This window comes from Ruditapes philippinarum, unplaced genomic scaffold, assembly GCF_026571515.1.
Source record: "Ruditapes philippinarum isolate M1 unplaced genomic scaffold, ASM2657151v2 ctg5701_1_1_1_1, whole genome shotgun sequence".
In the NCBI taxonomy this organism is placed as follows: Eukaryota; Metazoa; Mollusca; class Bivalvia; order Venerida; family Veneridae; genus Ruditapes; species Ruditapes philippinarum.
Window position 1 is genome coordinate 183,960 of NW_026863040.1, and position 14,788 is coordinate 198,747.

General features: G+C 34.5%; 1 protein-coding gene across 1 annotated transcript in view; it reads left to right on the plus strand.

The window, feature by feature from the left end:
* Positions 1-1,996: 1,996 nt before the first annotated feature.
* Positions 1,997-14,788, plus strand: part of LOC132720978 (uncharacterized) — a 70,293-nt gene continuing 57,501 nt past the window's right edge. Inside the window, exons 1-2 of the mRNA XM_060705224.1 lie at positions 1,997-2,133; positions 9,792-10,236. Of these exons, the coding sequence (XP_060561207.1) occupies positions 2,012-2,133; positions 9,792-10,236 (567 nt within the window). The 5' untranslated portion in view covers positions 1,997-2,011. The remainder of the gene's footprint in view (positions 2,134-9,791; positions 10,237-14,788) is intronic.

Genomic DNA, 14,788 nt, shown 5'->3' on the forward strand with positions numbered 1-14,788 from the left:
TCTGTCTACAAACTCCTCACACTGATTACCTCCCTTGGCAGAATTGTATCTCTGTACTGATAAGGGGAGATCAGTGCGTAGGAGATTGCTTTGTCTATAGTGACAAAATCACGTGAGTGTTAGAATTGAAGTTTAAAGTAAACTACTATACTGTAGTAAAAAAGGAAAAAGAAAGTTACAGTTTTAAAAACATTTTGTTGCACAAAAACTTAAAGATCCTATATATTATGTAAATTATTTACACAATTATCAGAAAGGTTATTTGATGGTAAATTCGATAATTTTACGGAAGAAATGATTGATAATACAGAAGGTCTTTCTAAATATTACACAATGGTACGTCATCAGTAACGCATGATCGGTCACGTGACCTTTGTTTTAAAGAAAGCAGAACAGAACAGAACAGATCTTTTATTTCTGATTTGTACATAGTACATCATCATATACATAACATAATAATATTTGAGTAACATGTAATTTTCAGTGCAATCAATATAAAGAAATTAATTAAATAAATAATATAAAGAGATTAATAATTGTAATTGTAACAATTGTCATTGTTCAGATATTTGTTATTAAGCCTCAGTTAAGTGAGGATGAACATATTTAAGAAGAAAAATCAATATAAAACTAATTTTTAATCTATCATTAAACTTTAATTTTAATAAACTAAATTTTGATCTATCATTGAACATTATTTAACATTGTAGTTCTAACAGTCATAGCATTTTCGTAATATAGTGCTAAATTACATAGCTCATTTTTATTATTACTTTGCAGCAATGCAATAAATTTGTACTTACTTGGGTTAACAAAATAATATATTTTAATAAAAAAGGTACGAACACATGTATAACATGGACATATAAGAACAAAATGAAATTCATCTTCTAAGTCTCTTAAAGAACAACATTGACAATACCGTTCATTTCTTTGTATTATATTTCTGGCATATCTACCAGTTTGTATTCTTAAGCTGTGTGCAGAAGTTCTTAATCTAGTAATAAGTCGTCTCAAATGATCAGGCAATATATCTAAATAATTTTCGTAACAAAAACTAATTTTACACACATTATATAATTCCAATACAGAACTTGTTTCTTTAGATACATGCCACCCCTGTATAAAACTCAACTCAACTAAACTCAAATAATTTTATTGCGTTAAACATACAATATATGTTTATAGCACATACAACATAACAATAGGCAGAAGACAATCAAAACAATCAATTATCCGTTGTCTAAATATCGGGATAAAGTTTTTAAATACAATATCATGTGGGTTATTCCAAACATCTGAAAAACCATAGTCACACAAAAGCTTTTTAACATAGGCTACCCAGTTACATAATCCTTTATTACAATCATTTAATGAGCGTAAAATAATATTGTCTGTGTGCAGCAACTTAAACCAATATTTAACAATGCGTACATAACGGGATATGAACAAAGGATATCTTCCCAACTCTCCATATACACTAACAGTACAGGTAGTATTTCTTACTGACAATATATTTTTACAAAATTTTAAATGTATTCTTTCAATTTGTTTTGATTTTGTAAATCCCCATATTTCTGACGAATAACTCAAAATTGAGCCAACAAAAGAATCAAATAGCTGACATAATAACTTTGGTTTAAAACTATACTTTTTACAATTTAAAAACAAAACATTAAGCGCCTTTAAAGCTTTACCTGCAATGTATTCCTGATTTAAAGTAAAATTTCCGGTGTAATTGAAAACTGTTCATAGATAATTAAAATCATTCACATTTTCAATATCATTACCATCATATGTCCAAAACTCATTTCCAGGTAAACCGCCGTTTTTCCTAAATACAACAATTTTAGTTTTATCTGTATTTACTTCTAATCCCCAACTTTTACAATATTCATATAATTTATCTAAATGCATTTGTAATTCTTGAGGCGATTTTCCTAATATAACCATATCATCAGCAAATAATAGTAAAAGTAAGATAATTTCTTCTATATCAAGTCCAGAACTTATGTTATCTTGTAAAAATAATTCTAGGTCTTCTACGAACAGAGAAAAAAGTAGTGGCGACATTATCCCCCCTTGTCTTAAACCTACAGCATACTCTTTAAAGAAAGCAGCTCATCAAGCACAGTAGGTTTTTTTTATATAATTAGCTCATTTGTCACAACGTGAAAAGGTGAGCTTTTTGTGAATCACTTTTCGTCCGTCCGTCCCGTCGTCAGTAAACTTTTTTACTTTAAACGACTTTGCGACCGGCATGGGATCGGACGGGCCTGCGCGTCCGCGCGGTCCTGGTCGGGATCCTGATATACAAGGATGTAATATACAAGGATGTAACATACACTTAGTGTTTTTTCCAACGATACCTTTGAGAATAATATTATTCTGAACGTCGAAATTGTTTTGTTATTAATTTAAAGACAATCTTTGACGTTTTCCCTCCTATAGACGGGTGTTTGACGGCTTTTTGTCCCCCTCCCTTTTGAGGCCTCCAAACAGTGAAAATGCCCTTTTTAGGCCCCAAACATTGTTTTTCGTTTTGAGAAATTTGTTTAAAGAAGAGACCACGTTTTTCAGCGCCGTCCCTCCATCCAAATGTTGCATCAGGGGGTTGCCAGAAGGGAAATGTCCCCTTCTCGTTGGGGGGGGGTGGTTGAATGGGGGGCGGTAGTCCCCTCATCGCGCAAGAAAAGTTTGGACATGTGACAGGCTCAAAATGGCCCCAGGTCGATCTTAGGGTAAACAAGTAACGGACGCTGAAAAAGCCTTTTACTCTATTTCGATTCATTGAGAAGTTGCAGGCACTTTGAAATCAGAATTGATGGGAAAAGAACAAATGCAAAATAGTGATTTTGAAGACCTTCCCCTGTTGTCATGGTAACAGGAAATTTACAATTAAGCATGCTGTTACAGAAGCTATAGTCTATTAACATTTGTGCCAAGTTTCATTAGTATTTGACGCTTTTTCATAGTTTATAGCAGTTTGAACTTGTTAAAGGAAGGCTTTTCAATGAAAAAGGCCAATTTTCGCAATATGCTCATGGGGTAAAAGGTTCAGAGATGTAAAAAACATTGACGCTGACAATGCACCTTCAGCAATTTTTATGACTGTTTTACTCAGAAAGTTTTATGAAATATAATTATATAAAATGTAATCCTACTCCACTCGACTTTCAACACGATCCTTCTTAGAGAGCCTTATGACGAAAAATTCCCTAAATTTACTGAAATGGAGTGCCTGTTTTCAAAGTTTCAAAATTGTTCTTTTTTAAAAAGTATAGTGGTTAATTATGCGAAATATTAAATACGTTACCGTTTAGTTTTAATGTTATTGTACTTTGAAAATGTAAAGTACAGTAAAATGCCACCTAACCATATTTATTATTGGATTTAGCATTATTTAGCCAAAAATACCTAAATTAATTAAACACTTAAAATTGAACTTTTTCTATCTTCGCAAAAGGGATATTGAAGATACATAAATTATATTAAAAGTAAAAAGACATTGGCTTATTGAGGCTTGTACCCACGGCCCTAAGTGCCTATTTGAATACTCTTTAAAACGAAAGTTATATATCCTTAAATTTGACCGACTTGTTATACGTTACATGAGCGATAATATACCTAGATTTATATCATTCTGTGTATGCGTGATTGTGTATCGTGTTACAGCCGGTTTAAAAGGTTTAAGGTAGCACTCCACACTAAATTTCAAGTTTCTGCCGTCAATGTCCTACAAGCAATATGTCTGATAAATCTGATCCCAAACTACACAACCTGGAAAAAGAAAACACATTTTGTTAAGAACATATATGTCATACCATTGCAAATCTGTAATGAAATCATCCCATGTGCGACAGTCAGGCAGTTAAAAAAAATCCAATTCTTTCCGTTAAAGCCAAAAATCTATAGTGGTCCGAGACCGAAAACAACATTTTTCATCCCTCCGGCAAAAAATACCTGCAAATATACGGCCTACAAAAACTCTGTCACTGCTTTAGCAACTCCCTATGCCTGCAAAATATCACAAAGAAATAGGTGCTTGGCCTTTTAGATTTTTAGCTATTGCTGAAAGTTTGTACCCCCCTGTAAAATTACTTGTTTTCACCGTGCATGCTGTTTAAAAGCAATGTTTACAAACAATGGCGACCTTGACATCAATAATTATCAGCATGTGATTTCTAACCATGTTTTCGAATTTGCCAATGATCATATTACATGTCACAAAAAAATATTTCATGCTGAAAATGCATTTTAAAGACAACCAGTCATTTAAATCCACAATAGTCACTATATCCATGGCCATTCGAAGCTGCGGCTTCATTTAGTGTGGTGTGCTGCCTTAAGGTAAAAACGATAGTTTAAAGCTAAAAATAGATTTCATAGTGTTTAAAGCTCTCCGTGCGTATGTACATACGGTATTACGAAAGGAGGGGAATATCCATCAAAAGTATGTGTATCTTAATTTCTTAGTCTCTCTTGTAGTGAATCAAATGGATAAATAATGTAGTGACAGACAGATTAATGAGCGTGTATCTTATTAAACATTGGCATACTACGTTGTCAATCTAAAACTTCATTTATAGGCACTTTACTTTATAAGAGACAAATCACTGATGTATGAAGGGATTTCAGTAATTCTCTTTTGGTAGCTAGAGGCTATGATAAGCTTAGTTAAAAACAACTGTAGACTATCCACATTCCTAGTGCCACACTAAATTTATGGATATAATTTACACATTTTTCTGTACTATTGCCCTGTGGACTTCAACAATAATGATATCAATAAAGCCCCTCTAATCAATATTGTGAAGATAACACATTTAAAGTATTATTGGGTGATACTATATAGGTTGTTTAGCTGACATTTGCCATTTCCCAGTAGAACTATCATTTATTATTCTTGCACCAAGAGGTAAAATACCACAACTGATTCTCCCCTAACTGAAAGAATATTTGAGTTCATTCAAAAATATTGTTGCTTTTGCGGTGCCCTTTCTAACTTTAACGTAATTAGGTCCAATTATATTTTTTGGGTCAAAACTAGCCTTGTCCTTGGGTCAGTTTATTGTAAAACTATTTTCTCAATTAAAACAAAGGTTAAAGCATATATTGGTTATTATTGCAAATTCAATCACTCCCAAGTTCATTCGAATCATGATTGACTTTGCGTACCTTTATTGGCGTCGGCGCCGAAGCTGGACGCCCTTTATGGAATGAAATCAGATTTTGTGAAAGTGCAATTGCAACATCGTTTCGTCGGTCATAATAGCCGATCATTCCGATTGGAATGATGGTATTTGATTATCAAAAATGAAATGCCGCGAAACGGTCATCCGTGTCACTCTATGGTAATAAATAACAAACTGGAAATTTTGCAGGAAAAACAGGAACGAAACAGAAAAAAATAAGTTTGCCATTTTTACGAACTGTTGTATCATAGTATTATCATTTTCAAATTGTCTTTTCTCTAGGTTTTTTCCGGTTTTCTTTTTTACGCTCCTGATATTTTTACCGTGAATATTTTAATAGACTTAGTTCATAACTTTAAATGTCGATTATATTTTGACGTTGTGCGACAGTTAACAGGTCAAGAAGTTATATACTATAATAATAAACCTATTTGCTGTTCAAGTCTATATAGCTAAAATTGACCCTGATTTCCCGGATTTATCTGTTTTATATTTTGTTTGAAGGCAATCGATTTTAAGGTAGTTTGCGTGGAATATTGATAGGAATATAAACACACTCATTGGTCAGACTAGGTTTTTTTGAGGTAATTCATTAAAATAGCAGATTTGCCTCCCAATAAATCAATGGACAGACTTTGTTCAATTTGACTACTATTTTGTATGTTCCAAAGAAAATACCACATGAACTTGAAATTCTATCAAATAACCAATATTAATGATAATATCCCAAAATACACCCCCAAATAGTGTAAATAAACCTTAACCATATAGGGGTTTATTTTGGATATTATAAACCTGTATATTTTGGATATTATCGTAAATATTGATAGAATTTCAAGTTTCTGTGACCGCCTATATGACTGAAATACTGTTGGGGAAAAGGAGTAAAATGAAACAAACAAACAAACAAACAAACAAAACGTTCCTGTGAGAAAAACATTTAATATTCTAATCTCAAGCATGCCTACCAAAGTTCATGATGAACAAGTCTTTCGTCTTCCTATTCATGAATGATATACGATTCTTGTATATGAAGTGTTTTTCAGAATATCTGGTCATCAGATGTCTATAAGTTCATCTTCACTTGCTGCATTTCTTGCTTGAACGCCCTTTGATGCTTTGCATCAATGCTTTTCTTGTTTTTCGTGTTTGGTATGTTTCATTGTCTAATTAGCCAGATATCAGTTGATATCAGTTGATTAAGATTGTTCTACCTCGAAACCAATTTCTCTTCTTTTAAGTTTTTTTAATCATATACACAATAAAGTAATGGTCGCTAAAATGTAATAAAGACTTGGTCGCTAAATAAATATCATTAAGTCTTGGTCGCAAAATAAAATTCACTAAGTCTTGGTCGCTAAATAAACATTATAAAGTATTGGTCGTCATTTAGTCTTGTTTGATACTCTACTACATTGTACTTTAGAAATTATCGTAGATACAAAATAATGACGATTGTTCATTTTATATGAGATTTTGTTCCACTTTGTATTAGATTCTATCTATGATTATTTTAAAGTTTTTTTCATCGAATTTGTTAAAATGAAATTTGTTTATTTCATTTAGTGTTCATTAAATGGCGCCCGCTCCACTTTAATAACAATAATTGATTTAACCGAATGCTTTGACCATAATTTTAATTTCTATGTGAGACCAATAAAATCAGATTTATGACTATACAACTTAACAAATCTAATGAGAGTTTTCCTGTTAAACTATTTAAATTGAAGACACTCTAAGCACTTTTTTGTTATTGAATACTTATGTGGATATTTAAAGATATTGTATGTTGTGATTAAGGATGAAACAATGTATATGTTTCGCTTTGTTTACCCTTGCCACCGGAAATAAACCATATTGACGAGCATGAAAAGTGAGTGATTCGTCCGGGATAAGGATGTAACAACTCTTTAGTGAAAATTTATATATGTATATAATTATTTTCTAAAACAATTTCCAAACATCCAAGAATATGTTAAATATGTACTGCAAAATGTTCATACGTATTATAAGTATTCACTAAAATATATGCATTCATTTTGTATTGAAAATTGGCTAAGACATTATGGAAAAATAAATTTTAATAACCTGCCTTTATTTACATGAAATGTAAAATTGGTAATATCTGTACAAATGATGCTTTTTGGAATTTACAATTTTCATAAATCTTCATTAGAGCGTCATATTTATGATAAAAGCAATTAAAAAATCAGTTAAACAGTTATCGTAAGAACAAAAGATAATGATAATAATTATTGTTCATGTTTTATTGTCCCCGCCTTTTCGAAGAAAAAAGAGGATATAGAAATAGGCTCCGTCCGTCTGTCTGTCTGTCTGTCCGTCCAGGCTATTTAAGAGAAGTAGGAGGCCATCTAACTGTAAACAAAACAAAAGAGAACAATAGATTTCATTCCGTATCAATAGAATAAGCGGCCATGGCCCTCTATTAAACAAAAGAAAATAACAAAAGAAATTGCCCCTTAGTCTATTTAAGTGGCATGTCCGTGGGTCCGAGCAAACATTTTCGGTTTAGGGGCTATATAACAGTAAAGAGAACAAAAGAGAACAATAGGTTCATTCCGTGATCAAAGGGTTTATGGGCTAGTAGCCCTTAACCTTTTACCCCATGAGCAGATTGCGAAAAATGGCCGTTTTCACTGAAAAGCCTCCTGTATCAAGTTCAAACTGCTATGAAACTATGAAAAATGCTTCAAAACAGATGAAACTTGGCACAAATGTTGACTACACCATAGCTTCTGTAACAGCATGCTCAATCGTAAATTTCCTGTTACCATGGCAACGGGGGGACGTCTCAAAATTGCCAAAAATCACTATTTTGCATTGTTTTTTTCCATCAAAACTGATTTCAAAGTGCTGCAACTTCTCAATGAATTGAGATAGAGTAAAAGACTTTTCAGCGTCGGCTACTAGTTACCATAAGATCGACCTGAGGCCATTTTTAGCCTGTCACATGTCCAAAATTTTCTTGGCGTCCCCCTTCAAACCCCCCAAACAGAAGGGGGCATATCCCCCTTCTGGCAACCCCCTGGTGTAACATTTGGATGGGGGACGGTGCCTAAAAAGTGGTCACATTTTTTAACAACATTTCTCAAACGAAAACCAGTGTTTGGGGCCTAAATAGGACATTGTTTCACTGTTTGAGGGGGGGGGGCAAAAAGAAAACCCCTAAACCCAAAATGTTGGAACGTCCGTCTGTCCGTCCATCCGTCACACTTTCGTGTCCGGTAATTTATCAAAGGAATTTGAAATAACTTGGCAAAAACGTTTGTTCGAATAAGACGATGTGTCATGCGCAGCAACCAGGGTCAATGTCGCACTTGCTCATTCAAGGTCAACATTGTCTATTTGAGGGTAAATGTCGTGTCCGGTCCATAACTTTCTTAATTTTGAAGGGATTTTATAAATACTTACCACAATTGTTCACAATAATGAGACGATGTGTCATGCGCAACAATCGGTCACATACCTCCAAGGGCAAGGTCACACTTGGAAGTCAAAGATTAACATAGTCTGTTATAGGGTATATTTTGTGTCCGGTCCATTACTTTTTAATAGATCAAAGAAATTTGAAAATACATATCACAAGTAGTCACAATAATTAGACAATGTGTCATGCGCAACACCTGTATTCCTACTTCCAAGGTCAAGGTCACACTTAGAAGTCAAAGGTTAACAGAGTGTGTTATATGGAATATTTTGTGTCCCGTCCATAACTTCTTCATAGATCAAGGGATTTTGAAAATACATATCACAAATAGTCACAACGATAAGATGATATGTCATGCGCAAAACATAGGTCCCTACCTCCAAGGTCACACTTAGAGGTCAAAGATTAACATATTCTGTTACAGGGTATATTTTGTGTCCATTCTATAACTTCTTATAGTTCAAGGGATTTTGAAAATACTTGGCACAAATAGTAACAATATTAATATGATATGTCATGCACAACACCTGCAACCCTACCTCTAAGGTCAATGTCACACTTAGAGGTCAAAGCTTAACATGATAGATTTTAATTGTTTTATTTTATTTCTTTAATAAATTTATTGTTGCATGTGTAGATCAAGCATTGATCATCATTTTAGACTAAAGGTCTTGAGATCCATACACCAATCTTTTGAAACAGCACAATTTTATGCTTTGTATAAAACTTCCCTGAGGCGGGGACGTTGGTAACTCTGTTACAAATTCTTGTCATTATTTATCGATCATTGTTTTACCAAAATTCAACAAATAGGGAATAATTGTTATCCCAGACTTCAATAAATGAGATTCAATTTAGTTCTATATTTCTTTTACTAGATATTTATTTAAATTCATCACATAAAATGGTTATTGAATCACTTATATCTTTAAAATACAGTTATTGTTATTTTTTTTAAATGAGTTAAATTAAAAACGTCTTAATATGAATAATTTGACAGAAACACAATCTGACAACAATTTTAAAATATCGATATAACTTACATAAATTGTATATATATCATGATTGCGATTCAAGCATAACTACATGTATAATAATGTGTTTAAAGCAATTGTTTTTTATTTTATAAAATAACTTGTACATTACAGATGTGGCTATAATACAGATGTAATAAGTCAAGAAGTAAACAAAATGGCAACCGGAGGTCAACCACAGACGCCAGACAACCGTATATTTTTGTTTCGGTTACAAATACTAGTCATTGATGGTGGCCTTCTGGTTTTGAGAAATATAATGGACCAGTCCCTGACATCTCAATGCATAACGTTCAGTGCGTGCTTGAATCTAGAGAAGTCAACAATAACACGTTTGAAAAGCCGCGGCGTTATAACCCAGGTCCAATATGACGTGTTGTTTCCAGCGGGTGGTAAAGTCCCAATTTCGTCAGATTTGGACATCACGCTGATTATTTGTCTTCTTAGAAACCTGAAATGTTTTGGATTAAATAAAAAATTTGACTGGAGGGCAACACCAGCACCAACCGATGTAACGATGGAAGCAGACATATGTCGGTTAAAGGATTTCCGAAATAAAGTAAGTACATTCGAAATGCAATTTTTAAATTCCTGCCTTGGCAATATAGAAGAATAAAATAATGTATATATTGGCAATATAAATATCTACGTATATTTAAAGTAATGAAATTCTGCAGAAGTTTAACTTAAAAATAATTTAATCAATCATAATATTTAAAAACACATATAATAGTACAACATTAAATATTGCCTAGTTAAGAACTTATTCGATGCATATCTTTACAGCAGCTGCGAAGTCATGCTGAAAAGGTTAAAACATGAACATCTTAAACCTGGATATTTTATTTATTTTTTATTTATATCATGAAATAATCCATCACGGTATCACGCTATCAAGAATCAATCTGAGACAATACTGCCGTCAAGAAACAATCCGAGATAATAAGCCTTCAAGAAACAATCAAAGGTAATACAGCCGTCAAGAAACAATCTGAGATAATACTGCCGTCATGAAACAATCCGAGATAATACAGCCTTCAAGAAACAATCAAAAGTAATACAGGCGTCAAGAAACAATCTGAGATAATACTGCCGTCATGAAACAATCCGAGATAATACAGCCTTCAAGAAACAATAAAAAGTAATACAGGCGTCAAGAAACAATCTGAGATAATACTGCCGTCATGAAACAATCCGAGATAATACAGCCTTCAAGAAACAATCAAAAGTAATACAGCCGTCAAGAAACAATCTGAGATAATACTGCCGTCATGAAACAATCCGAGATAATACAGCCTTCAAGAAACAATCAAAGGTAATACAGCCGTCAAGAAACAATCTGAGATAATACTGCCGTCATGAAACAATCCGAGATAATACAGCCTTCAAGAAACAATCAAAAGTAATACAGGCGTCAAGAATCAATCTGAAATAATACTGTCGTCATGAAACAATCCGAGATAATACAGCCTTCAAGAAACAATCAAAGGTAATACAGCCGTCAAGAAACAATCTGAGATAATACTGCAGTCATGAAGCAATCCGAGATAATACTGCCTGCAGTCAAGAAACAATCCGAGATAATTCTGCCGTCATGAAACAATCCGAGATAATACTGACATCATGAACCAATCCGAGATAATACTGCATGCAGTCATGAAACAATCCGAGATAATACTGCCTGCATTCATGCAACAATCCGGGACAATACTGCCTGCAGTCATGAACCAATCCGAGATAATACTGCCGCCATGTTACAATTCGAGATAATACTGCCTGCAGTCATGAAACAATCCGAGATAATAGTGCCTGCAGTCATGAAACAATCCAAGATAAAACTGCAGTCAAGAAACAATCCAAGTAAACACTGCCTGCAGTCATGAAACAATCCGAGAGAAAGACTGCAGTCATGAAACAATCCGAGAAAATTATGCCTGCATTCAGGAAACAATCCGAGTTAATACTGTCTGCCATCATTAACCAATCCGAGATAATAGTGCCTGCAGTCATGAAACAATCCGAGATTATACTGCCTGCAGTCAAGAAACAATCCAAGATAATACTGCCTGCAGTCATGAAACAATCCGAGATAATACTGCAGTCATGAAACAATCCGAGATATCCGACATAATACTGCCTGCCGTCATGAACCAATCGGAGATAATACTGCCTGCAGTAATGAGACAATCCGACAGTCAATAAACAATCCCAAATAAAAATGCCTGCCGTCAAGAAACAATCCGAGGTAATACTGCCGTTATGAACTAGTCTGAGATAATACTGCCTGCAGTCATGAAACAATCCGAGATAATACTGCCTGCGAGATAATATGCCTGTCATGAAACAATCCGAGATAATACTGCAGTCAAGAAACAATCCAAGATAATACTGCCTGCGGTCATGAAACAATCCGAGATAATACTGCAGTCATGAAACAATCCGAGATACATTGCCTGCAGTCATGAACAATCCGAGATAATACTGCCTGCAGTCATGAAACAATCCGAGAAAATATTGCCTGCAGTCATGGACCAATCCGAGATAATACTGTCTGCAGTCATGAAACAATCCGAGATAATACTGCCTGCAGTCATGAAATAATCCGAGATAATACTGCCTGCAGTCATGAAACAATCCGAGATAATACTGCCTGCAGTCATGAAACAATCCGAGATCAGGGATAAAACTGCAGTCAAGAAACAATCCGAGATTAAACAAACGGATATAATAGTGCCGTCATTAAACAATCCGACGTAATTCTGTAGTCATGTAACAATCCGAGATAATACTGCAGTCATGAAACAATCAGAGATAATCTTGCCTGCAGTCATGAGCCAACTCGATATTATACTGCCTGCAGTCATGAAACAATCCGAGATGCTACTGCAGTCAAGAAACAATCCGAGACTGCCTGCCCTCATGAAACAATCCGAGATAATACTGCCGTCATGAACTAGACCGAGATAATAACGCCTGCCGTCATAAAACAATCCAAGATAATACTGCCTGCAGTCATGAAACAATCCGAGATAATACTGCCTGCAGTCATGAAACAATCCGAGATAATACTGCAGTCAAGAAACAATCCAAGATAATACTGCCTGCGGTCATGAAACAATCCTAGATAATACTGCAGTCATGAAACAATCCGAGATACATTGCCTGCAGTCATGAACAATCCGAGATAATACTGCCTGCAGTCATGAAACAATCCGAGAAAATATTGCCTGCAGTCCTGGACCAATCCGAGATAATAATGTCTGCAGTCATGAAAAATCCGAGATAATACTGCCTGCAGTCATGAAACAATCCGAGATAATACTGCCTGCAGTCATGAAACAATCCGAGATCAGGGATAAAACTGCAGTCAAGAAACAATCCGAGATTAAACAAACGGATATAATAGTGCCGTCATTAAACAATCCGACATAATTTTGTAGTCATGTAACATTCCAAGATAATACTGCAGTCATGAAACAATCAGAGATAATCTTGCCTGCAGTCATGAGCCAACTCGAGATTATACTGCCTGCAGTCATGAAACAATCCGAGATGCTACTGCAGTCAAGAAACAATCCGAGATAATACTGCCTGCCCTCGTGAAACAATCCGAGATAATACTGCCGTCATGAACTAGACCGAGATAATAATGCCTGCCGTCATAAAACAATCCAAGATAATACTGCCTGCAGTCATGAAACAATCCGAGATAATAATGTCTGCACTCATGAAACAATCCGAGCCTGCAGGCATGAAACAATCCGAGATAATACTATCAGCAAGAAACAATCAGAGATAATCTTGCCTGCAGTTATGATACAATCCGAGATAATATTGCCGTCATGAAATAATCCTAGATATAAATACCGTCATGAAATGTTCCGTGATAATACTGCCATCATGAAATCATTCGAAATATTACTGCCTTCATGAAACAATCCGAGATAAAACTACCGTCAAGAAAACAATCAGAGCTAATACTACAGTCATGAAACAATCCGAAATATTACTGCCTTAATGAAACAATCCGAGATAAAACTGCTGTCATGAAATATTCCCAGATATTACTGCCTTCATGAAACAATCAGAGATAATACTACCATCATTAAACAATTCTTGATAATACTTCCTCAATAAAACAGTCTGAGATAATAATGCCATCATGAAACAATCCAAGATAATACTGCAGTCATGAAACAGTTTGCGATAAAACTGCTGACATCAAAAAGTCTGTGATAATACTGCCGTAAAGAAACAATCCGTGAAAATACTGCAGTCAAAAATTAATCACATATATTCCTGCCACCATTTAACAATCTGAGCTTATTCAGTCGCTATGTAATACTCTGAATTATAACTGACGTCATAAAAAATCCGAATTATTACTGCGGTCATGAAACAATCCGAGATAATACTTCCCATATGAAACCATCCAGGATAATACTGCTGTCATAAAACAATCCTAGATAATTCAGCCGGCAAGAATCTGACCTGAAACTGAAATCATGGAAACATTCCGAGATAATACTGCCGCCATGAAATATCCCAAGATAATACTTCCCTTATGAAACAATCAGAGATAATACTTCCCTCATGAAACAATCAGAGATAATACTTCCCTCATGAAACAATCCGAGATAATACTGCTGTCATAAAACAATCCTAGATAATTCAGCCGACAAGACAACAATCCGACCTGAAATTGACGTCATGGAACAATCAAAGATAATGCTGCGAACATGAACTAATCAAAGATAATACTGTCGTTAAAATGAATATTTTTTATAATACTGCTGCCATGAAATAGTCCGAGTTAATAATGCCGGGATGAGACAATCCGAGATAATACTGCCGCCAAGAAACAATCCGAGGTAATACTGCCCTCATAAAACAAAATAAAGATAAATACTGCCGCCATGGAATAGTTCGAAATTTTACAGCCGCCATTAAACAATGCCAGATATAAAACAATCCGAGATAATATTTAATCATGAATTTGTCCGAGATAATACTGCAGTCATGAAGATATCCAATATTATACTACCGTCAGGAAACAGTCCGAGATATAATCGATATCATGAAACCATTCGAGATAATACTGCCATCATGAA